The 25,124-nt window shown below is 43.3% G+C and overlaps 1 protein-coding gene across 1 annotated transcript; it reads right to left on the bottom strand.

The window, feature by feature from the left end:
• LOC146520940 (alpha-2-macroglobulin-like) lies at positions 1-24,968 on the bottom strand. Its single transcript, XM_085154365.1, has 19 exons — positions 24,798-24,968; positions 24,592-24,691; positions 24,357-24,495; positions 23,239-23,464; positions 22,620-22,746; positions 19,283-19,366; positions 10,651-10,827; positions 10,327-10,402; positions 9,264-9,420; positions 8,615-8,689; positions 4,924-5,086; positions 4,666-4,853; positions 3,963-4,175; positions 892-1,016; positions 701-791; positions 546-614; positions 360-465; positions 176-214; positions 1-67 (listed from the first exon to the last, which is right to left on the bottom strand). Exons 2-18 carry the CDS (start codon positions 24,674-24,676, stop codon positions 177-179), a joined length of 2,139 nt encoding a protein of 712 aa, XP_085010491.1. The 5' UTR covers positions 24,677-24,691; positions 24,798-24,968; the 3' UTR covers positions 1-67; position 176.
• Positions 24,969-25,124: the final 156 nt, after the last annotated feature.

Below are 25,124 nucleotides of genomic sequence, written 5' to 3'. Positions count from 1 at the left end.
TGAGCAGAAAAAGTCTCTTTATTCAAATGCAGGTTTAAACCTCAGGACCAGCCACACCTTCTTCAAACTGTGAGACGGAGAATAAAAGTTAGTAAAAGCTCAAAGTCCTTTTCATTGATGCTGTGAACATGAATGTGTGTGAAAGGTGTCCTCGTGTGTTATTCCAGCTTCTTACCTCACGAGACAAACATGTATTGGGTCTCAGCCTGGTCACCTGACAGAAACATGGTAGAAAAACATGAAAGTGTCATTTCTCTGCGTCACTGATTGAAACATCAGCTTGTATGAACTGTTCAGTCTGATGGAGCCTCTGAAGTGTGTCAGTGTGCTGTTGGAGTAAAGCTTAGTTAGACTTGGACCTGGTTGGTAGTAGTCATAGATCTTGACCACGGCTGGCTTCAGGTTGTCCACTGGGAGCTCCTGGATGATCTCTAAGCTGTGGTCGATGGGTGTGTCCTTTGATAACTGGATGAGACAGAAACAATCGCAGACACAGTTTGTACCAAAGATCATCATCTGCTGTCCCCACGGCGACTTTCACTTACCTCCTCTAAGTACACCAGAACATGATCCTCCTTTTGCTCAACACGACTCACCAGGAGGCCACGTTTGAGCTGTGAGGAGACGACATCATTTTATTATTATCATCACAATTATCACATGAGATGCACGTGTTGGTAGGATCTGTCTAATTACTCACACTCTTCAAAGACTCGGGGTCTGGGGAAAATCCAGAGAGCATTTTGATGTCCAGGATCACCATGTTTGTAGTTTTCTCCTTTCCACTGTACCTGTGTTTGAACAGTGTGATTATACTGACCTGTGTGCACAGTTTCATCTACCAGCAGTTCCTCCACACTGGTAAAGAGCACTCCTCTGTCACATACTTACAGTGATTGTATTTGCACAGTGAATTTGGGTCGAGCAGATTCACTTGTGGTGTTGACCTCTAGTTGGGCGTTCACACTGAGAGTGGTGACATCAGCAGGTGTTGGGATGTTGTAGGTGGCAGAAATCTGGGAAACACACTCGGGTCACGTGTGGAACAGAACTAATCACACCTCAATGCACCCTGCTGTCACTCTTCTACACCATGACACATATTAGCACACATCCTTTTATAGTCATACCTATATGTCTATATTCATCTTAATATCAGTATCTCTGTTATATCTACACTCTTTTTATACGAGTGCTTGATGTTTGTTGTATATTTGCTGCAATGACAACTCAGTTTCCCTCTGGGATAAATAGTTTCCCTGATTCTGATATTAATTTAGTTTAAAATAGCATTGTCCTCTTTACAGTTATTACTGCCAGGTCTAATGTCTTTATCCATCCATCCATCCATCCATCTTCATCCGCTTTATCCGAGGCCGGGTCGTGGGGGCAGCAGCCTAAGCAAAGAGGCCCAGACCTCCCTCTCCCCAGCCACCTCCTCCAGCTTATCCGGGAGAACACCAAGACGTTCCCAGGCCAGCCGAGAGATATAATCTCTCCAGCGTGTCCTGGGTCTGCCCCCGGGCCTCCTCCCGGTGGGACATGCCTGGAACACCTCACCCAGGAGGTGCCCAGGAGGCATCCTTGTCAGATGCCCAAACCACCTCAGCTGGCTCCTTTCGATGTGGAGCAGCAGCGGCTCTACTCTGAGCCCCTCCCGGATGGCCGAACTTCTCACCCTATCTCTAAGGGAGAGGCTAGCCACCCTTCGGAGGAAGCTCATTTCCGCTGCTTGTATCCGCGATCTCGTTCTTTCGGTCACTACCCACAGCTCGTGGTCATAGGTGAGGGTAAGGACGTAGATCGACCGGTAAATTGAGAGCTTCACTTTTACACTCAGCTCCCTCTTCACCACGATGGACCGGTGCAGCGTCTGCATTACTGCAGCTGCCGCCCCAATCCGTCTGTCGATCTCCGGCTCCCTTCTCCCATCACTCGCGAACAAGACCCCGAGATACTTGAACTCCTCCACTTGGGGCAGGAACTCATCCCCGACCCGGAGTGGGCACTCCACCCTTTTCCGGCTGAGAACCATGGCCTCAGATTTGGAGGTGCTGATCCTCATTCCCGCTGCTTCACACTCGGCTACGAACCGCTCCAGTGCGAGCTGGAGGCCCTCACCCAATGAAGCCAACAGAACCACATCATCCGCAAAAATCAGAGATGAGATTCTGAGGCCACCAAAGTGAAAGCCCTCCGCCACTTGGCTGTGCCTAGAAATCCTGTCCATAAAAATTATGAACAGAACCAGTGACAAAGGGCAGCCCTGGCGGAGCCCATCACCCACCGGGAACGAGTCCGACTTATTGCCGGCAATGCGAACCAAGCTCTTGCAACGGTTGTATAGTGATCGAATGGCCCGTAGCAATGGGCCAGACACCCCATACTCCCGCAACACCTCCCACAGGACACCCCGAGGGACACGGTCGAATGCCTTCTCCAAGTCCACAAAACACATGTAGACTGGTTGGGCAAACTCCCATGCACCCTCAAGTATCCTCGAGAGGATGAAGAGCTGGTCCAGTGTTCCGCGGTCTGCCAATCCACGGGTACTGCCCCTGATCTCCACGCAACATTGCAGAGGCGTGTCAACCAGGACAGCCCTACAACGTCCAGAGCCTTCAGGAACTCGGGGCGGACCTCATCAACACCAGGGGCTGTGCCACCAAGGAGTTGTTTAACTGCCTCAGTGACCTCGCCCCCGGAAATTGGCGGGTCATTCCCCTCATCCCCAGACTCTGCTTCCTCCTCGGAAGACGCGTCAGTGGGATTAAGGAGGCCCTCGAAGTATTCCTTCCACCGCCTGACAATTTTCTCAGTCGACGTCAGCAGCGCTCTGCCAGCACTATACACAGTGCAGGTAGAGCACCGCTTTCCCCTCCTGAGACGCCTGATGGTTTGCCAGAATCTCTTCGAGGCAGTCCGAAAGTCTTTTTCCATGGCCTCTCCGAACTCCTCGCACACCCGAGTTTTTGCTTCAGCCACTGCCCGAGCCGCATTCCGCTTGGCCTGTCAATACCTGTCAGCTGCCTCCGGAGTTCCGCAGGCTAACCAAGCCCGATAGGACTCCTTCTTAAGCCTGGTGGCTCCCTTCACCTCTGGTGTCCACCATTTGGTTCGGGGATTACCACCATGGCAGGCACCAACCACCTTGCGGCCACAGCTCAATGCAGCAGTTTCGGCAATGGAGACGCTGAACATGGTCCATTCGGACTCAATGTCCCCAGCCTCCCTCTGAATGCTGTTGAAGCTCTGCCGGAGATGTGCGTTGAAGATCTCGCGGACTGGGGCCTCTGCTAGTCGTTCCCAGCACACCCTCACTACGCGTTTAGGTGCACCAGGTCTGTCCAGCGTCCTCGCCCGCCACCTGATCCAACTCACCACCAGGTGGTGATCAGTTGACAGCTCAGCCCCTCTCTTTACCCGAGTGTCCAGAACATATGGTCGCAGGTCTGGTGATACGATTACAAAATCGATCATCGACCTACGGCCTAGAGCGTCCTGGTGCCACGTGCACTTATGGACACTCTTATGTTCGAACAAGGTGTTCGTTATGGCCAAACTGTGATTTGCACAGAAGTCCAATAACAAAGCACCGCTCGGGTTCAGATCAGGGAGACCGTTCCTCCCAATCACGCCCCTCCAGGTCTCGCTGTCGTTACCCACGTGAGCATTGAAGTCAACCAGCAGGACAACAGAGTCTCCAGGTGGAGCACCTTCCAGCACCCCCCCCCCCCCCCCCCCCAGGGACTCTAAGAAGGCTGGGTACTCCGAACTGCCACTCGGCGCATAAGCGCAGATGACTTTCATACACTTTATTGTGTATGAAAATACATGTGCAAGATGAGCTTCATTACATGTGAAAATGCTAATGCTCTCTAAAGTTGTATAAGTAAAAAGAAAAAGAAGAAACCCTTTCTCTGACATCAACCAGGAGCTGGTCACATGATGCTGTCACTGACCTGCACTGAAGCACATGCAGTGCCCTTCACCTCCAGGCTGTATTTTCCTGACACGTCCTGCAGCGCCTCCTCCTGGTAGAGCAGTTTGTTGCTCTGATTTACATCAAACGTCAGCTGACTGCTGGGAGCCTGAACTGTCACTGTGCTCCAACCTTCAGGACTGAACGCCAGAGCGGAGTAGAGAGCCAGAGCCTGAAGAGCCACCACCGTGTCCTACAGGATGGATTCATTGTGGTTAACACACACAGCATATGTCTCCATATCTCATGGGCTTAAGTGGAATAGACATTAAGTTAAAACTGCCTTTGAGACCCTCTCACAAAAGAGATCCTTAATCTCAAGTTTTCCAAATTTCACTTCCTGGTTAAATAAACGTTAAACAGGTTAAAATATCTTTAACTGAGAATTATCAAAGTATAGAAATTACAGGTATAAACTCGCAGGTGATCTGTTATTTACAGGCTGTTACGTGTAGTTGGTGTCTGAGGTAACATTGCTATTCTGTAAAAACAATGAATTTTTAGACAAAACTTAAATGTCATATTCTAACTAAAGAATAAAAACTTGCCTGGCTAAAACAAATCTGTTTTACATATCTGATAGAAAACTGAAAGCTTCAGGATTATTTCTTCTGTCCCTGATTTTGTCTAAGACTGTATACTAACTCAAAGATGAGCTTCATGCTGTTCGGGTGGTGTCGTACCTGAGTGGAGGAGAAGCCTCCGTAATAGTTCTGCTGCCCAGTCAGCCACCTGATAATACCAGAGGCATATCCCAGATCCTCAGCAGTCGGGGAGGCGCTGAGTTTGGCCAACAGCACAAAAGAACTGATCTCCACTGACAGGGAGGCTGATGTTTCTGCTGCTGTCTGAGACCAGTAGAGGAAACCTCCTACAAACACAATAACAGTCACAGTGATGCTAATAAAGCCTGAATGATGTCCTGCTAAAGGATGACCCACCTTCCCTCACTGCAACTGTGTCTAAGTGCTGCAGAAGGTGAGCTCGGGTCTCCACGTCTCCTGCCAGAGTGAACACATAGGCCAGCAGAGCTGTAGTGTAGGTGTTGCTCAGGTCACTGAGAGACTCCTTGAGACAAGCCAGGCTCTTGTTCATCACAGGATCCTTTAAACCATCACAACAAAGAACTTTAATGGACAAACAGAAATCTTCTTTCATTAAACCCAGTGTGAGAAGAATAGGAGGTAGAGTTCCTGATTCAGTCACTCAAAACATCAGCGTGATAACAGAAAACACAGCAATTAGAGGAAAGTACATATCAAGCAAAGAGTGGAGCAATCTTCTAGTAGTATTTACAATATAAAGAACATATTGAAAAAACACTGTACAGGTTGGGTGGTGATACAAGTCCTTGCTGATGAGAGTTCAGATATGTGGATGACACCTGGGTGAAAATCAAATCGCAGGACGTTCCACAATTCACGGATCACATTAACTCGTTGGACAGACACATCAAATTCACCAGGGAGGATATGAAAAGTGTCAGGTTAGCCTTCTTAGACTGTGAGATTTCCATCAGTAATGGGGGACATTTAAAAGCTGGCGTGTACCGTAAACCTAAGCTCCAGCCGATCCAGGAGAGAAGGACAACCGCTGCCTAAGTGAAAACCTGTAGTGATCCCATACGTGTCAGAAGTATCAGAACAGCTGAGGCACATTTTTTTCTAAACACTGTGTCTCTGTGGCTTTTAAACCCCAAAACACGCTGCGCCAAACATTGGTCCACCCCGACACAAACAGAGTAACATAATGTACACTGTTAAGTGCAGGAGGATTGTCAGGATTTATACATCGGGGAAATCGAACAACCTCTGGCTAAGAGGACGGCACAACACAGAAGAGCCACCTCGTCAGGCCAGGACTCTGCAGTCTATTCACACCTACAGGCCAGTGGACACTCTTTCAATGATGAGGATGTAACATCCTGGACAGGGAGGAATGCTGGTTTGAGGGTGGAGTCAAGGAGGCCATTTACGTGAAAAGGGAAAGACCATCTCTGAATCAAGGAGGGGGCCTAAGGGTACATCTGTCACCATCTTACAATGCTGTGATTGCAGCCATTCCCCAACTCTCTGTGAATGGTACTCATGGTCATTGATCAGTGGTCTTTGATCAGTGGGTTTTGGTCGGTGGTTGTTGATCAATGGTCATGAGAATTTGCATAATTACGATTAAGGAACTGACCTCCCAGCCCATTGTTCCTTCAGTGAGCTGGTTTCAGTCATTATGCAAATGTACTGTTTATAAGATTGAAACCTGCAGTCAGCTGAGACTGAAGACGTCACTTGGATGAGTGACGAAATGTTTCTCCCACTGAAAACGTCCAGATGAACAGAATCAACTTTTTGGGGTATATGTAATATATATATTAGATTGTATATTATATTGTTGGTTTATACACTTTTGTGTATGTATGTATATATATGCATACCAGCTCGGACGTCGCCCGGATCAACTACTGGAACAAGAAGGCATTGGTGGGCAAGAGATGAAAATAGGGCGCTGTTGGAATGCTACTATGCAAGTAACCCTGGCGGAAGGGGTTACATGAAGAGGATGAGGGACCTATGGAATCTTCGATACCCAACATCCACATTGACGGCGAAACAACTAATAGCTCAGTGTTCCAACATTCGAAAGAAGGGTATTGCTCTCACAGCTAAAGATTGACGAGGTGCAACACAAATGCTACGGACGACAGGTCAGGGGGGAGATGTCATCACCTCCACTTGAGATTTGTACCAAGCCCCAAGTGCTATAGTGCGAGAGGAACTGACCTGAAAGATAGGATCATGGCAACACTTGAAACCTGGATCCCCCGTAGCTGGTTACCAAGATGTGAAGATCTGCTAGATGATGTAAATGCGATACCTACAGCCACGATTATCGAGACTAACAAGCTGATCTACAGTACAGCAGTAGTGATCAGAGAGATGCTTGGCTACAGGTTGAACAGCCACAAGAAGGAGACTAGAGGCTAAGATCAAGGAGGGAGGTTAGCCAACTATCGGAGCTGCAGAAAGGTTTGACAAAGACGGTGCCCAAGAAGAAGTATAGCAAGCTGTCCATGGAAACTGCCAAGCAACGACTAACAGCCTTGGCCTGCACCTTGCCATACACTAGTATGGCTCACGTCTACTGGTGGAAGAAGCTGACTGGCAGCACAAATGAACCAGCTGTTAGGTGACGAGAGACACCCAGAATGGCTAACCGTAGGCCAGACAGTCCTGAAGGAATCGGTCCCATTGGTCCCATCCAACTACTGACCAATAACCTGCCTCAATAACACATGGAAGCTCCTGTCAGGCATCATAGCAGCTAAGATGAACAGACACATGTTCCTGTGCCCCACTCATTGGCAAGAATACCAGAGGTGCAAAACACCAGCTACTGGTAACAATCAGCCGAGACTGCCTGGATTGATTACAAGAGGGTCTATGACTTAATGCCCCACAGCTGGATCCTGGAATGCCTAGACCTGTACAAGCTCAACAGGACTCTAAGAGCCTTCATCAAGAACTCAATGGGGATGTGGCATACAACACTAGAGGCCAACTTCAAGCCCATAGCACAATCACCATTTACCAAGGAGATGCTCTGTCCCTACGGATACTAACTACAGAATGAAGCAGTTGTCAGCCATCTCCTGTACATGGATGACATCAAGCTGTATGCCAAGAGTGAACGAGACATCGATTCACTGATCCACACCACCAGGATATACAGCAACGACATTGGAATATCGTTCAGACTGGAGAAATGTAGCCGGATGACAACAAAGAGAGGGAAGGTAGTCAGAACTGAGGGGATTGAACTACTAGAAGGCAACATGGCAGACATAGAGGACAGTTACAAGTACCTGGGGATCCAAGAGGCAAATAGGAACCCCAAAGAGGCTGCTGGGAAAGCTGCTACCACCAAGTACCTGCAGAGGGTCAGGCAAATCCTGAGGAGTCAGCTGAATGTTAGGACAGGATCCGGCCTATAGAAACTTACGCCCTGCCCATCATCAGGTACCCTGCTGGGATAATAAGCTGGCAAAAGGAGGAGATAGAAGCCACTGACATCAAGACAAGAAAGTTCCTGACCATGCATGGAGGGTTTCACCCCAAGTCCAGCATGCTAAATGGAAGGAAGGAGGCCAGGGTCTGGTGAGTGTCAGCACCACATTCCAAGATGAAACAACGATTATCCACGAGTACGAGGAAGATGGTCCCAACTGACAGCGTGCTCAGTGAATACCTCAGGCAGCAGAAACCCAAGAAAGAGGAGGAAGGCGAGGAACCATCATGGAAGGACAGGCCCCTGCACGGTATGTACCACCGGCAGATAGAGGAAGTAGATGATACCGAAAAATCCTACCAGTGGCTGGACAAAGCTGGACTGAAAGATAGCACAGAGGCACTAATCATAGCAGCACACGAACAAGCTCTGAGTACAAGATCCATAGAGGCTGGGGTCTATCACACCAGGCAAGACCCCAGGTGCAGGCTGTGTAAAGATGACCCTGAGACAATCCAGCACATAACAGCAGGGTGCTAGAGTGCTTGTTAAACGTAACTCCATGGCTCAGCAGCACAAACTCTACTCCTTTTTTTGTTGAATACCTTGATATTCTTTGAGTCTACTCACATGTTGGGATGTATTCATTTCCAAGAAGGCAGCAGTAACGTACGCACTGAGAGTCACTTCATCAGATACACCACCCTGTCAACAGAAGACATCATAGACACTTTATCATCGATGCACCAACATTCAGGGATATGAAGTCATGAAAATGATTTTTAGCTGCATGTGGTTTTAGTATCATGAATGTCTTGATGCATGTTCAAACATCCAGCTAAAGAGATGAACAGGAAGTTTTGTTCATCTGGACATTGTATTTCCAGTGAGATGGATGTTTCTTCACCTCGGGTTTCCCCAACCTTATAAACAGTTTGTGTAGTCATCTACTAATAAGAAGGTTGGTGGTTTGATTCCCAGCTGCTCCAGCCTGCATGCCAAATATTTGTGGGCAAGATACTAATCCCAAGTTGGTCTCTAGTGCATACTTTGTATTTTGTATAAATATGTGTGAATGCTAGATAGAAAGCAGTGCTGGTGTGAATGGAACAAGATGAAGGGAAATTAGTTCTTAAATAAAATAATAGAATATACTGGTGTGAGCTATTACAGTATTTAGTACAGTGTTTTCCATGTATGCATGACATTATTAATAAAATTTGTTAAATCCAGACTGGAGGCTGTTTCCACAGTCTAACAGCGAAGAACTGCAGGTTACCTTCATTCTGTTGTTGAAGAGTTTCCCAGACTTTTCAAAACAGCCATTTTCTTGTTGTTTATGTTGCAGCCAGGTCTTAGACTCTTCGATCTTTCTGGGATCAATAAAGACGAAAGACTGAGCTTTGGCAAAACTTCTTACCACAAACGCAGTCAGCCTGACAGAAAGAAAACAACACTTACACGTCTTACAATGATGGAAATGTTTGGCTGTGAGGTCACATTAGGAGAAAGAAATACTGATCATTTTGAAAATAAAGTTGAAATTTCAAGATTAAATTTGAAAATGTATTTTGAGACAAAAGCAGAAATGTGGATATCACAGTTATTTCAGGACAAACTGCCACAGTTGCTTTACCCTCTGAATTAGTGAAATCGTACTTCAGACTCAGTTTTAGTAACAAGGAAGGAACTGATGTCACTTATAAACACAGCGTGGCAGTAAGTATAAGTACACTGAAAAGCAGAAAGTGGTGCAGAAAGCTGCATGTGGTTAGATTTGTATAAAAGGAAATGGCTGCTAATGTACAGATGCAAGGATACCGATGGTTCCATGCTCGTGGAATAAAGAGGATCTATGCTGTATCACAAGACGACTGATTTATTTCACTACATCTACACAAGGCCTTTTATACAGGGTATAGCAGTCGTTTGAAACAACAACTGTAATCATTTCAACTGTTTTCTTAGATTTGAATTTGACTTTTTTTCACAAAACAGTATTAAGACTTTATTATTGAAATACTATTTAGACTTTTTTTAAAGTAGAATTACAACTTTAATCTTTAAAATTCGACTTTATTCTAATAATGATCAATAACATTTTTTATGTGGCTCTAATACTCCTTCCTACCTACTAAATTACACAATATTAACCAAAAGGTATTGTTAATGTTATCTTAGTCAAAGGATTAAATGGAGAATTATTTTAAGTATTAGAGGTAGACATGTTTATGTTATTAATGGGTAGTCAAACTTCAAGAAACGTCTTCTGTTTGGTGGGATATTTAAAAACCAGTGTAACCTCTCTGGTTTATGACATGTTTGATCAGTGATGTTCTCACCAAGTGTTTCCTGGTCCTGTTCCAAATGTGGTGTAAGCACCGTCAGCACTTTTGTAGTTGAGCTGTCTTTGGTATCCTGTAACAACAGAGACATTGATCGAGACATTGTTGCTATGGTGATGATTGGACTCCATTTGTTTATGGATCTGCATGTGTACATTGAGATTTGGGAAATTCAATGACTCTTGCTGACAGATGAGGAAAATGACACATTTGACCAAAAGCTGTGGCTAATGTTCTGCCTCCTGTCGGCTTGTTTCTTGAACCGTGTGTGTTGAAGTGATTACAATGATTTCCTTCTTAGAGGAAACAATAAAAACTTGCCACTGGTGAGGAAGTTAGTAGCTTTTTCCATGATGGCTGCGGTGAGCTGCTGTGTGCCTTTCAGGTAGTGGAGGATGTAGATGTTGGGGGCCAGGAGAGCCATGTTCTGCTCCCCACATCCATACGGCATCTGCAGCAATCCATCCAGGTTCTTCAGAGCCCGGCCGAGGATGTCACCTGATCAAAAACACTGATTCACTAAAACTAACAGAACTAGCCTAAAACAACTTTGTATTATTGGGCAAAGATAACCTGAATACTTCAATATGCAATTTTAAATGATGATTTCATTTGCTGAGTGAAAAAACATCCAAACTGAAAATCGTAGATTGACCGTGATCAACCAAATATTTCTGGGAAGACTGAGTTTCATTTCACCAACAGGACCCAGACCTGATTAAGGCCAGACCTGCTGGATCAAGAAATCACTCAAGTACAATCTGTTTGACAAAGGGAAGAAGGCTAAAAGACGTCAAAAAGAAACACGTCATTGCCATGACCAAAAGAAATTCAAAAATAGGCGAGAAGTCTTGAGATCTATCAGTTTGGACAGGGTTAAAAAAATTTCTACAGCTTTGGAACGCCAGTGCACCATGTTGGAACCCTGTGAGATTAGGTTAAAGAACATGACCATCTTCGCAGTATATTTTTGTAGTATGTTAGACAAATGTTCCAGTATATCTTTGGGGATTAAAAGAATGTGACCATCTTTGGGTTCTGTTAGACAGGTGGGCGCCGCCATTTATCTGCTGTGAATGTTTTACACTGTTTTCTTGTCATGTCAGACTGCTTAAATCATTTCTGAGAATGTTGCGTGCGAAGGACCTTGTGCCGATAATAAGAAGAAACAGACAACATTCTACGCCCCCACTCTTGTAGGAGGTAGAAAGACAGGGAGCCCGAGGTCATAACTTAGGCGCCATGACAGATAAGAGAGTGTGAATGTTTAGGTTTACGACCAGGTGGGGGCCAGTAGAAAGTATAAAAAGCTGTGTAACACACCACCATTTTGAGACTTGCTGTGACCCTCTCATGCATCTCTCCCCATCATGATGGTTTTTATGCTCATTGTGTGAAAATTGTATGGAAATAAAGGATTGTTGATTGAGCATTTATACACCGAGTATTGTCCTTCCTTCAGCCCAAAGATTCAAAGAATTGGGAGATTTCAACAACTTGGTGCCAGTGACCCGGATCTTTGGTGTGCTGAGGAGGGGCAGATTTGGCCTGTGGTGAGATCGTGGGGCGAGGCGAACAGAGGACGGTCCAAACATAAAAAGGTAAGCACAACCTGTTGTATTATAAATACCAAATGTGCATATTGGGCTTTCCAAATTAATCTGTTCGCTGGGTTACACGTATTTTCACATTAAATTGTCGGTGTCTGGTTTTCGGCGCAAGATACTAACAACATAAGTTGAGGCTGAATTCAAGTGTGGTATAGGAATTTTCTAGCAAGATACTAAAACCATTCTACGTTGAGACTAGAATTCCAGTGTGTTATAGGAACTGGCTCTAGCAAGATACTAATCACATTCTACGTTGAGACTAGGGTGCATCCCACTTAACCCCACAAATTAATTTTGTCTATGACTGGCTTCTGTGCAAGAAATGGGGAAAAGCTTCCAAAATGCGGCCAAAGTGTAGTATCTGAAATAGAGGTGAAATAGAATCTGGCTTGTGGTGCGCTTGCATTTTCAAAGGTGAGCTCAGAGGTTTCTGTGTGTGTTTCCGCTGGTGAGACGCGCTTGTGGAGTTTCTGTGTGTGAAATATGAACATGGTGACAGTGACGGTTGATGTGTGAATGGGAGGACATTAGAGCAAAGACACATTTTAGGATCAAAGGTTGATGCCTAGTGGACCTGTGGAAATTGGTTTTGTTCATGGTGTGGCAACCCCCCTGTCTGTGGACGCACAGTCAGGTCCAGCGGCGTCTGGTTAGCTGAGGTGGTGACTTGGGAACTGAGGACTCCCGCATAGCTACAGAATAATACTGAAAACATTTGTGTAATCACGGGTTTACATTTATTCTGGACTAGAACAAGACACATTTTGCAAACAAAGGTTGAGTTCTAAGAATAGTAAGAGAAAAAGGTTAAATAAGGTTAAATAAGGTTAAATAAGGTTAAAAAGGTTGAAAAAGGTTGTATTCCTCGTTTCAGTGGTTGAAATTGTTGTTTGCCTGTCCCCTGACGAGTGTTAAATTAAATAAAGAGGGTATTTTTAGCCACATAGAGATAGACGGGCTGAATTGGGTTTATTACTCTCAAAAAAAAAAAAAAAAAAAGGAGAGAGAGGAAGAGAGTTGGAGGTGTGTAGTTTGTGTGAAAGCGCCGTTAGAGTCGGCGTCTCGTCAGAAGTACGGGAGTCTATTAAAGTAACAAAAATAATTTGTGTCTAAAAGTGTGTGTTTGTGGTGTGTAGAAATTGCGGCAGGAGGCCGTGTCGCAAATTGTTGCAAACTGTGAAGTCAATTGGGGGGTTTTAATTTGGTTTTATTTTTATGGGGAAGAGAAACTGCGGTATCCAGTCCGTGGCGCAGTTTGAATAATTCGTGAGGCAAATGTGGCGCGATCTGAAGATCGTGAGCCTAATTGTCCTAGTTAGGTTGAGGTGTATAAGAGCGGACGGCACCCGCTCTTTGTTTTGATTAGGGCGTTGTCCTGAATCAGCAGAAGTGTCTCGCAGAAAGTTTGTATGGGACTGCGAGAAGTATGAAGTGTGTGTGAGCCAGCCTCGAGGGGCGGGTTCACAGGTGGAACGAACGAAGAGTAAAATGTGCGGGTGTGTGTGAGAGAGAAAGAAAGGTGGGGGCGAGTGACCAGCCTGCGAGTGTGTGTGAATTCCTTGATGACAAATAGGGAGACAAAGTAGATTAGTTGATTTTCTGTGAAATAATAATAGTCAAGAAATCATAGTGATCAAATAGGAGAAAATGAACTAAAGTAAATAAAGCAAATTAAAAGTGGATTAGCGTTAAAGTAATAATGAAAACAAAGAAAATAAAAGTGTGGAAGTGTGAGTGGGAAATTGTCTCCAACTGGGGGAAGCAGTGACACTACAGGTCACCTTCTTCCCCTGCTGGACACAAAACAAAAACGTAATTTGAAGTGTTGTGGATGATAAGAATTAATAACAACATCAAGAAGATTTTTTGTGTTTGCGGTTAAGATCAAATAAAAATTTCAGTTTTGGGGTTTGAAGTCAGTAGAGGTCAAAACAAAATAAGTAGAGATGTGTTGCTTTAGGAGTGATGAAAACATCTGCAGTCACAGTGAATAATGAAAGTCTCTCAGTCTGTCGTTTACAGGTGGGGAACGGACCTGGATCAATTCTCCACGGGCAGCAGTCGGAAGAAAATTATAGGTTAAAATCATTAGAAAAATAAAATAAAATAGAAACACCCAGCCAGAATTTTTGGCTGAATTGTTTTGCAGCTTCCCGTCCTCATCCTGAACAAGCAAGCTCCAAGGAAGCTAATCTCTCCCTGAAGACACCGAGTGCAGTTCCAGAAGCATGAGCTTGAACATCAACAGTGGACAGCAGTCCAAAGAGACAACACCAGAGTTCTGAGCAGAGAGGTCCAGCAGCGCTGTGGGCAAACGGCATCAGAAAGAGAAGATCCACCATCTAGATTGGATGGATGGAGATGCGCTTCCAGCAGGCTGCAACCTCACTGTGGGTGAAGGACTTTTGAGAGGACTGTCTGAGTTTGACGTTTGCCATGTTTGGAGCGAGATGGCAATGAAAGAGACAGTGGGACAAAGAGATACACGGGACAAAGCTGAAAAGAACTGACTGCCATTGGACGGCAAAGTGGGAGAGAAGAACGGAGAGAAAGGAGCAGAAGAGGACTGACGCTGCTGTTTTACTTTGGGGAATCAAAGTGGGTTAAGGAATCCGGGGAGACAAACGACTGCCTGGAAGTGGAGGATTGACACAGTGTCCAGATCACCACAAAAGGGGGAGGAAGACAAGCACTGAGGTATGCAAATGTACTGTTAGAAAAATGGAAAGTGACACCACACATGCACATGATATGCACTAGAGATAACACAAAATCATACATAAAGTGTAACACATTAAAAGAGGGTATTTGTAGAAGGGGTTAACAACACACAGTGTGGTTGCCGATGGTAACCTGCAAGCATTTGGGGTTTAGCGGTGCCTGACTATGACAGAGTTTTTCATTTAGATGTTTCTGAAACAAAATTTGGAGTGAAAAAATTAATTCATTGTTTCAGAAAAAAGGGGGAAGGTACACAAAAGGATACATAGAAATAGAAAATCTATTAACCCAACTAACATAAACACACACACACACACACACACACACACACACACGTAATGAAGCTCATTAGGATCAAACACAATTTTAAGAAGGTAATACTGTTACTATCATCTTGTCTGGTTTATTGAGTGGGTTGAGAAATGATACATAGACGACTGAATCAGTATTATTTTGGGGAACATGATAGCAGGGGTGAACTGAATCCTGCTGCCAGAGTTTAAAAGAGTGAAACTAGCAGATTTTTTAGTTTAGTTTAGTTTTGTTTTTGTTTCTGAAGTATGGGGAACCAAGTTTTAGATTTGGTGTTTTCTCACCTATAAGAGAAAGAAAGAATATTCTGTGACAAGTCCTAAGACCGGGCTTCTGTATTTTTATTTACTTTTGTTTTTCAGTTTTATCTTTTATTTTTCATTTAATTTTTATTTTTTGAACAGTGCACTGATTTTTGTTTGTGAATTTCTTTTCTTTAAGCAGATCTGCACGTCGGGAATTAAAAGCGCTACACGTTGTCGAGAAAATTGTTGCAAGTAAGTTTCTCCACATTAAAATGGGCTCTGGAGAAAGCCACTTATTTGGGACAATTAAAAAATGAGAGTCCCTGCCTTAAAAAAGGATTCAGCGACGTAATCCGATCTAAAGTTCTTCTTTTTATTTTTGAAATGACGTCATTTTGCTGAGGGTGGAAATCAAATGCGGCAATGGTTTCCACGATCAGCAAAGAAAGAGAGAATGGATGAATGAATGAATGAATGAATGAATGAATGGAAATAAAAACAAACTGACTGACTGGTAAAAGCTGACAAGACTTGACCACGACCCAAGGTTAACCTCCACCTAGACAGGCCAAAAGGGTGGATGAATTTACGTGTTTCTTTTTACAGGAGCAGAAAGATGACAGCAACATCTGAGGTGGCGTGAGCTTTGGCCGTACCGATTTAACTTTTAAATGCTACTTTCTATGTTTGTGAATCTACTAGGGGTGTGTTATTCATGGGCTGGTGTTGCTCACAGAGATTACTGTGAGAAAGTGTGCATACACCTGCGCAGCGCTAACATTACAGTTCTTCATGTGATTTGATGATGTGATTTATAACAGAACAATTGGTTGATGTTGGTTTCTCTACTACAGGATTGATGATGCTGTTACACTGTGTTGTTGGGAAAATGTTGAAGGTTACTTTGACGATGTGAATAACGTGAGAAATTTCCTGTGTTGAAACCAGTGTCATTCTTTTTACAGCAGGCTTAATTTTATGGCCTTTTACGGCACCTCTGGAACCTATCGACCTGCGCCTGACCACCAGGATTGTCTATGTGTGCTCCTAATGTCTGTTTTTTCTAAGAGTGGAAGTGGAGGATTCAGCAGAAAACAGACAAGTGACATGAGGAATCAAATAAGAGATGCAGTGTTTATGGAATAGTTGAATATGAGCTCATTAGCTGGCCACTACTGAGCTCATAGTGATAAAATGGGTGGAGTGACATTGTTTAAGGGAAGTCACAGATTAAATTGTGGAATAAATTGGGATGATTCATGATTTGGGACAAATTATGGTAATAATAGTGATTTAATGATTGGAGAAAACCTGCACATGATACTTGTCTTTTATGCTGAATACTTTATCACTCTTATGATCTACAGTTGGTTGCAAATGTGAAGTTTGATTTAACAGATTTGTCTTCCAGGATACAGGCTCCAGGTGGAGCTGGGAGTTAAATAAGCTGAACATGTAACTGGTGATTAATGTTTTTACACAGGGTTACAGATTGGAGTATGGCTGCTCCAAGTGGGAAACCCTGGAGAGTGTTTTAAAGAGAATGTGCAACATTCTTGTACATGTCTCATTGGGGAGTTGACACATGGTGGAAGCCATGTGGGGAGAGGAGTGTTATTTTTAATCTGTAGATGTCGTGAGGTGGCATGACGAGAAGGAGTGGCTGAGAGGATCGTCCACAAGATGGGAGCTGAGGCCAGGAGAGAGGCTTCAGGAGGATGAGAGATCATCTTCAGAACTGCAGACATCACACAGAGAGCTGTGCTACTGAGCTTCCAGGAGATTGAGAGGAGACTTCCCACAGCAGGATTTTAAATAAAATGAGAGATTCATCGTTGACATTGAGGAAGACAACTAAGGTGTACGACGTGCTCTGCCTTAAAATCTTCAGCAGCGTTGGACGTGACAACTCGAGGGATGGAGAGAGCGTGCCAAGCTCTAAAAGTGACAGCGCAGAGGAAATCCAGCGATGGAATTGTGTTTCTGTGTGAAGCACAAATACTAGGAGACTGGGAAATAGTTGACACCACTTTTCCACCCTAGAGTGTATGTTGTAAGTGATCTCTTTAAAGAGAGATCAAAGGGGGAATTGTGCGATTAGGTTAAAGAACATGACCATCTTCGCAGTATATTTTTGTAGTATGTTAGACAAAAGTTCAAGTATATCTTTGGGGATTAAAAGAATGTGACCATCTTTGGGTTCTGTTAGACAGGTGGGCGCCGCCATTTATCTGCTGTGAATATTTTACACTGTTTTCTTGTCATGTCAGACTGCTTAAATCATTTCTGATAATGTTGCGTGCGAAGGACCTTGTGCCGATAATAATAAGAAACAGACAACATTCTGTGCCCCCACCCTTGTAGGAGGTAGAAAGACAGGGAGCCCAAGGTCATAACTTAGGCGCCCTGACAGATAAGAGAGTGTGAATGTTTAGGTTTACGACCAGGTGGGGGCCAGTAGAAAGTATAAAAAGCTGTGTAACACACCACCATTTTGAGACTTGCTGTGACCCTCTCATGCATCTCTCCCCATCCGGATGGTTTTTATGCTCATTGTGTGAAAATTGTATGGAAATAAAGGATTGTTGATTGAGCATTTATACACCGAGTATTGTCCTTCCTTCAGCCCAAAGATTCAAAGAATTGGGAGATTTCAACAACCCATTATCCACAAACTGAGAAAACTAGAAAAGATGTGGCAGAAATTACCCCATCGCACATCGACGACTCACCGAAAAAGTCAAACGAATCCCAACAACACCCAGAACTGAAGGCCTTGCCTTCCTCTGCAAAGGTCAGAGTTTACGATTCAACAATACAAAGGAGACGGGGCAAAAACAGCATTCATGGACAAAACCACTGCTGACCAAAAAGAACACAAAAGCTTATCTCACATTTGTCCAAAAAACATCTCCATGCTCCACAAGATATTTGGGAGAATATTATATGGACTGAAGAGAAAAAGTTTTGAGTTTTGTTGCATTTGGCTTAAAAGTGACGCATCATTTCATAGAAAGAACATCATACCAACATGGTGGTAGCAGTGTGATGCTCTGGGGCTGTCTGCGGCTCAGCTGCAGGGGAGGGGTGGGGCATTGGGTTCAGGCGGTTAGCGACGGAGGAGTCTGGTTAAGGCATGAAAACTCACTCTCTCTCTTTCTTTCGCTCGCCCGCTTTCCGTCACTAAAAATGCCGTTCTCCCTAAATAACCAAGTGTCACATGTTGCCATATCATTTTTTGATGGGATGACATGGTAAACTCTAACACCAACAGGGAAGGGGTGTTTTTTATTTTATTTTTTAACGCGCAAGCAGCGAGTGTTTGCTAGCGCTGTCTGTAGAAAACGCCGTTTTTACCGTTCTTCCTGCTGTAAACACCACTGTTTTGTAAAGAAGAAAACATTATGTGTATTTTTATCATAACTCTGGTTTTACGTGGTCCATCAACACAATTCAAAAACTGGTATATGGTTTGAAGTCCGTTACTTTCGACCAACAAAACAACCTGAAGAGCCGGTTGGGAGCTGAAAGAGCCGGTTCTCCAAAAAGAGGCAGAAATCCCATCACTATCTTGTAGCTGTGTCATCTTAAATTGGTCATGTGATTTTGACGTGTCAGCGCATCCGTCGACCCCAGAGGGTTAAGATGGAAAATGATCCACAATGCGAGAAAGTGGTCGAGTCAAAATCTGGACTTAAATCCTACTGACATGATTCTGCGTGACCAGAACGATTGCGCTGGAAAACCCTCTGGTGTGACTGGGCCAAAGCTCCTCTACAGCGTTTCAGAAAACACTTATGACAAAAGCTAGACTGCAGTTCTTCCTGCAAAGAAAGGCACAAACAGCCTTTTTGGGGTCCATTTATTTTTCACACAAGGCCAGGAAGATGTGGGTCTATTTATAAATGAAATCATCTTTTAAAAGCTGAATACGGTTTTTACTTTTACTTGAACATGATGTCTCTTATTTTCTGTTGTTTTAGTAATTTGCCTTTTTAACAAAGCTTTAACCCGCCATATTTTTATTTGGCTGAACCAAAATTGAGATGAAATCATGAGGTTTACCCAGGACTGATACAGAAGTGCGGGCAGATCCTTCAATCACATTCTCAGGCAGATGTATCTCTGCTTCCTCCGTCAGCGGGCTTCCTGTGTACAGACACAACAAACGTCCAATCAGGAAGTCACGACTACAACAGAGTTACTGTTCAAAGTCACCAGGTGGCCTGATCTTCAGCACATATCGTTACATTTTGTGAAAGTAAAAGATGAATATTTGGCACATTTTATGCATTTAGGTCATTTCGTTATTTAAACTTTGTGACTGATGGCATGACACATGGGACGCTACGGCCTCAGCAGACACAGTCACATTCACAGCCCCTAAAAGCAGCAGCACAGGTCACCTTCTTTATCTCTCCATTAAAATAAAGGTTCCTGAGGTTATTTTACAGATTTTGTAGAAACTAGAAGGAAATGTGTTGGGACAAAAGGAGGCAGTTAACTGTGATCACACTAGATCTAAATCTCTAGATGTAATGTTGGTTCTAAATCGAAGGTAAGATCAATTATAATTGAAATTTTACTGCATCAGGCATGAAAAACAGGAGCTGAAAAAAACAGTCCAAAATGATGTCAGGGTTGCTGCTGAGTCCTGCTGGAGGCCAAAGTACTGCAAATCATAAGGTCTAATTAAGATTAAGAAGAAATCATTTGCATGGCAATTTAACTGCAAACAGTCTGTTCTAATGATACTGTCCAAGGGAAGCATGCATAATGAATTGAAAGGAAGGTTTCAAAATGACTTATCATTGGCTAAGACAGTTGCATTAAGTAAAGCATGAGGGTGGAGGCAGCTGCTACCCTCAGACTGGAGGTATAGACGTTCTGCCCCACTCCCTACAACCCCCACGTTTAGCCTTCCAAACACAGGGGTTATATTCTTGCTTTACCTTCACAATTATAATTTACAACTGAGGAGTGCAAGGAGGTCCTACTTCTCTGATATCATCACCAAAAACAGTCATAATGCTCGGGTCTTATTTTCTACAGTTGACAGGCTAACAAACCCTCCTGTGTCAGTGGCAGCTGAACTTCATTCGACCATGGCCTGCAATGACTTTGCCAAATTCTTCACAGAAAAAATCCAAAAGATTAGACAAGCAATTGGTATATCAACAGCAGATCCAGAATATGTACTGTGTCCACCGAAAAACTGTTTAAACACCATGAAACAGTTTCACCCGATTAACAGCAAAGACCTGGAGGACATCTTAGGTCAACTGAACTCCTCTTCTTGCTGTTTAGATGTCCTGCCAACAAGTTTTTTCAAAAAGGTCTCAAAGACTTTAGAGTCAGACCTGTTACAGATCGTCAATTTTTCTTTATTATCAGGTGTGTTTCCAGAATCACTAAAAACGGCTGTAATAAAACCTGTACTAAAAAAGGACAATCTTGACAAGACACAAATGAACAACTACAGGCCGATCTCAAATCTCCCATTTTTAAGTAAGATCATTGAAAAAGCAGTTTCTCAACAGCTCAATTACTTCTTAAAACAGAATAACTGCTATGATGCCTTCCAGTCAGGTTTTAGACAGAACCACAGCACTGAAACTGCTCTGACCAAAGTGTTTAATGACATATGTCTGAATACAGACAGTGGAAAAATGTCAGTCTTAGTTTTACTGGATCTCAGTGCAGCATTTGATACAGTTGACCACAACATATTACTCAAACGACTGGACAACTGGACTGGTCTTTCAGGAACTGTACTAAACTGGTTCAAAACATACTTAGAAAACAGGAAATACTTTGTATCAATAGGTAACTTCACATCTGAGCAGACAAGTATCACATGTGGAGTTCCCCAAGGTTCCATCTTGGGACCTCTTCTGTTTAACATTTACATGCTCCCACTGGCACAGATTATAAAGAACAACAAAATAAACTACCATAGCTATGCAGATGACACCCAAATATATATCACAATGTCACCAGGAGACCGAGGCCCTGTACAGGCTCTTGGTAAATGCATTGAGGAAATTAATGACTGGTTGTGCCACAATTTTCTCCAGCTAAACAAAAACAAAACTGAGGTAATAGTCTTTGGCGCCAAAGAAAAACGATTACAGGTCACCAGAGAACTTCAGTCTATACACCTAAAAACCACAAACCAGGCGAGAAATTTGGGTGTAGAGATGGATGCAGACCTAAACTTAGAAAAACACATTAAGACAATAACAAAGTCAGCTTACTATCACCTCAAGAATATATCAAGGATTAAAGATCTGATGTCCCAACAGGACCTGGAAAAACTAGTCCATGCATTCATCTTTAGTAGGCTTGATTACTGTAACAGCATCTTTACAGGTCTACCTAAAAACTCAGTCAGACAACTACAGCTCATTCAGAACTCTGCTGCTCGAGTCCTCACTAAGACCAAACAAGTGGACCACATCAGTCCAGCTCTGAGGTCTTTACACTGGCTGCCTGTCTGTCAGAGGATAGACTTTAAAGTTCTGATGCTGGTCTATAAAGCTCTGAATGGTTTAGGACCAAAATACATCAGTGACCTCCTGACCCAGTATGAACCTTCCAGATCCCTCAGGTCATCTGGATCCGGTCTTTTATCAGTTCCCAGAGTCAGAACCAGACACGGAGAAGCCGCATTCAGCTTTTATGCTCCTTATATCTGGAACAAACTCCCAGAAAGCCTCCGATCAGCTGAAACACTCAGTTTATTTAAATCCAGGTTGAAGACTCACCTGTTCTCAGCTGCATTTGAATAAAGCACCAAATCCGCACTCAAAACTTACATTTTAACTACTGATTTTATCTACTGTTCTGATTTTATCTGTTTTGATTTTATATACTGTTTTGTTTGTTTGTTTGTTTGTTAATTAGTTAGTTTGTTTGCTTGTTTTAATCAATTTTAAATCATGCTTTTTATTTGTTTTTGTTTCTAATGTCTCTGTAAAGCACTTTGAATCACCTTGTTGTTGAATTGTGCTATACAAATAAACTTGCCTTGCCTTGCCTTGCCTTACCTCGATTTGCAGCTGGATTTGACTGTCTACATGTCCTAGCTCTACACTGCACACTCACTGTGATCTAATGCACACACAGCTTTCTAAATTCCATGAATATAGCTTATTGGGTCTCAGATTCTCTCATTTCATTATGATAACTTATATTTCAGCAGTATTTCTCACATAGTGTTTTTATAATTGCTCTTTAATGTGTTAATCTCCATTTATTCTATTTAGCCATCTTATGTGGATTCTTTTTAAGTCACTTCCTGAGAGTTCACTTCCTGCTTCTGGGTCCTGCACTTGGGTCGTACTCAGCCTGCCACACAGCGGTTTCCTGGCAGTGTGGAGGACCAAAGCCTGATCCTCACCTAAGGCTGTTGGGATCATGGTCCACCTGAGGGTCTTGCGCTCGTTGGCACACAAACAGGATGTGTACAGATCACCAGAGAGAGGCGTGAGGGTGTAATCTGAGGACGGCCCAGGAGTGACAGTAACCTGTACGAGGAACACAGACATGGCTACATTTAAACCTGAGTTCAAATGTGAACACATTTTTTAAGCATCTAAACAAATGCACAAGTTTGATGTTATGAACTCATGATCAAAGTAGACCTTCATTTTACTTGGATACTTTAATCAGGCCCTTCCTAATCGTTTCCCTCCATCTGTTTTCTTACAGCCTCCACACTAAACTCTGTTCTACAAGGTGCATGAGCGCACAAAGAAAGGTAGAGGAGGGTTGGTAGTGTAAAGACATGTGATTGGGCAATCTGGTGTCTGTGCTTGCAGGTGAGCTTGTAGGTGTTGGTGAGCAGGGGCCCTTCAAGAACGGCCTGCATCCTGCATGGTTATATTGCCAAAGAAAAAAATATTTTCTATTGTATTTTAATAACTATGATATAAATTTTGCTTAGAAAGTCATGTTTTAAGTGTGGTTTTCCTTGGCTATGAACAGAAATGCATCTCAACACTTTAATCATTCATTACCATGATGCAGCTGGTCAGGTAGTTAAAGACAGTCGCCCTCAGTTCAAAGTGCTCCCCCCGGATGATGGAGTAGGGCATGGTGAGTTCAAGGAAGAAAGGTTGGAAGACTTTCATTTCTTTACGAGGAGCCAAACCAAAACCCTGAGAGGACAAACAGAAAGCCTCCGTCTCCCAGGTGGTGATGGTGTCTGGGACAGTCAGGGACACGCCCCTTTTCCCATCGTCTCTGAAGCAGCAGATACACACAAACACATTCTGTAACATAATCAAACATGTTTTTATGTCTGTAAATTACTTGTATAACAGTGTAGTTACATCCTGCAGTGTGAATTACTTGTTTATGTTGCATTGACAAAGTAAAAGAGCTCCACGTTGCTGATGACAGTGAAATAATATTGTCAATAGAAAATTGTACTTAGTAGTCAGTATAATCTTTTAATAATATAAGTTTACATATGGTAGTGATAGGATGTGCGATCCTTAATAGTCTGCAAAAGCTTTGCGTGCATTCCAGAGTGTTCTGGCATTCACACCCACATCCTGGGAGTATGGGAGAGGTCGTACCTGCTCTTATTGTTTTACAGTAGGATAAACGTAGCTATGTTAGTTTTAGTCTAAGTGCCCTTTTTTACATATAGATGAACTGTTGGATTTTCGTTTAAGTTTATGGGGTCACACTCTGACACACACACACACACACACACACACACATACACCTCTACATTCCAATGTAAGGAACAAACACCCACTGATGTATAAATAAAGACCAGGGGGGTCTCAGAGCTGCGAGTCTCTGAGCCCTCGCTCTCTCGTGCGAGCGCTGTGGTGACTGCCCTTGCTAGCAAGAAAACTTGTGTGTTTCTCCTCTCTGGTTCTCTGCTGAAGAAGTGTTTTAGAATACATCTCTTAACAAATATATCCCACAAAACTTTAAATATGACAAAACATCGGCCTGAAGCATCAAAACATGCTTAAGAAAAAACTCACAATTATTCTATTTTCATGTTTTTCATGTGTGCAAAGACACAGCAGAAAGTTCACATGGGTTTCTAAATGTGATCGTATAAACTTTTTTAAAAATGTAATATGCACCAGATCTCTTCACAACAGATACTTACCCAACTTCCACCAGATCCCAGATCCAAGTCTCAGGGAAGAAAGAGCGAACTGTCTCTATTAGTGGAGGAAGCTGCCCAGCAGATCCCACACCAGGAATACTTCGTTGAATAGAACCCTCTCCTAACCGGGGAGGCATATCTAAATAAAAAAAGAAAAAATAATTTCCTGTTTTCTTTTTGGTAAATACAAGCAAAATGTATAGCCAGACACAACACAAACAAGCCAATGATTCACCATAGTAGACACCAGGGCCTTGGTGGTAGACTTTTCCTTTGAACTTGACGCATGAAGGCAATCGAAAAAGCAAGTTTGTCGCCATCTTCAGTCCAACTTTCTAGATATTTCAGCAGCACACAAAGATCAGCAAAAACTGGTGCAACAACAAAAACTATTGCATTTACATTATGTTTGACGGACTCACAGGTATACATGTATTTTACCTGGAAAACTGCATAGGCGTCATTTTGCTCTCGACTGGGGTACGGCGAAACATATCTTTTTGGTCTCACATTAAGGCATTCTGTAGCATCATCAACCTCATACGGGATACCTGAGGATTTCTTGAGTGGGAGCAAGTCAAATATCTGAACTTAACTGTTTTTTTCTGTTATTTTCTGGATTTGTTAATAAGGATGAACACATCTGTATGTGTGTTTACACATGCCCCACTGCAGACATTAGTGAGACAGAACAAACAAAAACCCTTTTCCCGTAAAGGCAAATCAAACAAGACAAATAGAATAGGATGGGGTAATACTGCTGGGTCC

This window comes from Neolamprologus multifasciatus, chromosome 3 (genome assembly GCF_963576455.1).
Source record: "Neolamprologus multifasciatus chromosome 3, fNeoMul1.2, whole genome shotgun sequence".
NCBI classification, from domain to species: Eukaryota; Metazoa; Chordata; class Actinopteri; order Cichliformes; family Cichlidae; genus Neolamprologus; species Neolamprologus multifasciatus.
This window is presented reverse-complemented; position numbering and strand designations above follow the sequence as displayed.

Bases quoted from the DNA above. Each gene is read 5' to 3' on its own strand.
- LOC146520940 (XM_085154365.1), bottom strand. From the start codon at position 24,676: ATGGCGACAAACTTGCTTTTTCGATTGCCTTCATGCGTCAAGTTCAAA. The intron at 24,496-24,591 runs GTGAATCATTGG...TTTTTTATTTAG, and splicing joins AGGCCCTGGTGTCTACTATG to ATATGCCTCCCCGGTTAGGA. The intron at 4,854-4,923 runs GTGGGTCATCCT...TTGTGTTTGTAG, and splicing joins CACAGTTGCAGTGAGGGAAG to GAGGTTTCCTCTACTGGTCT.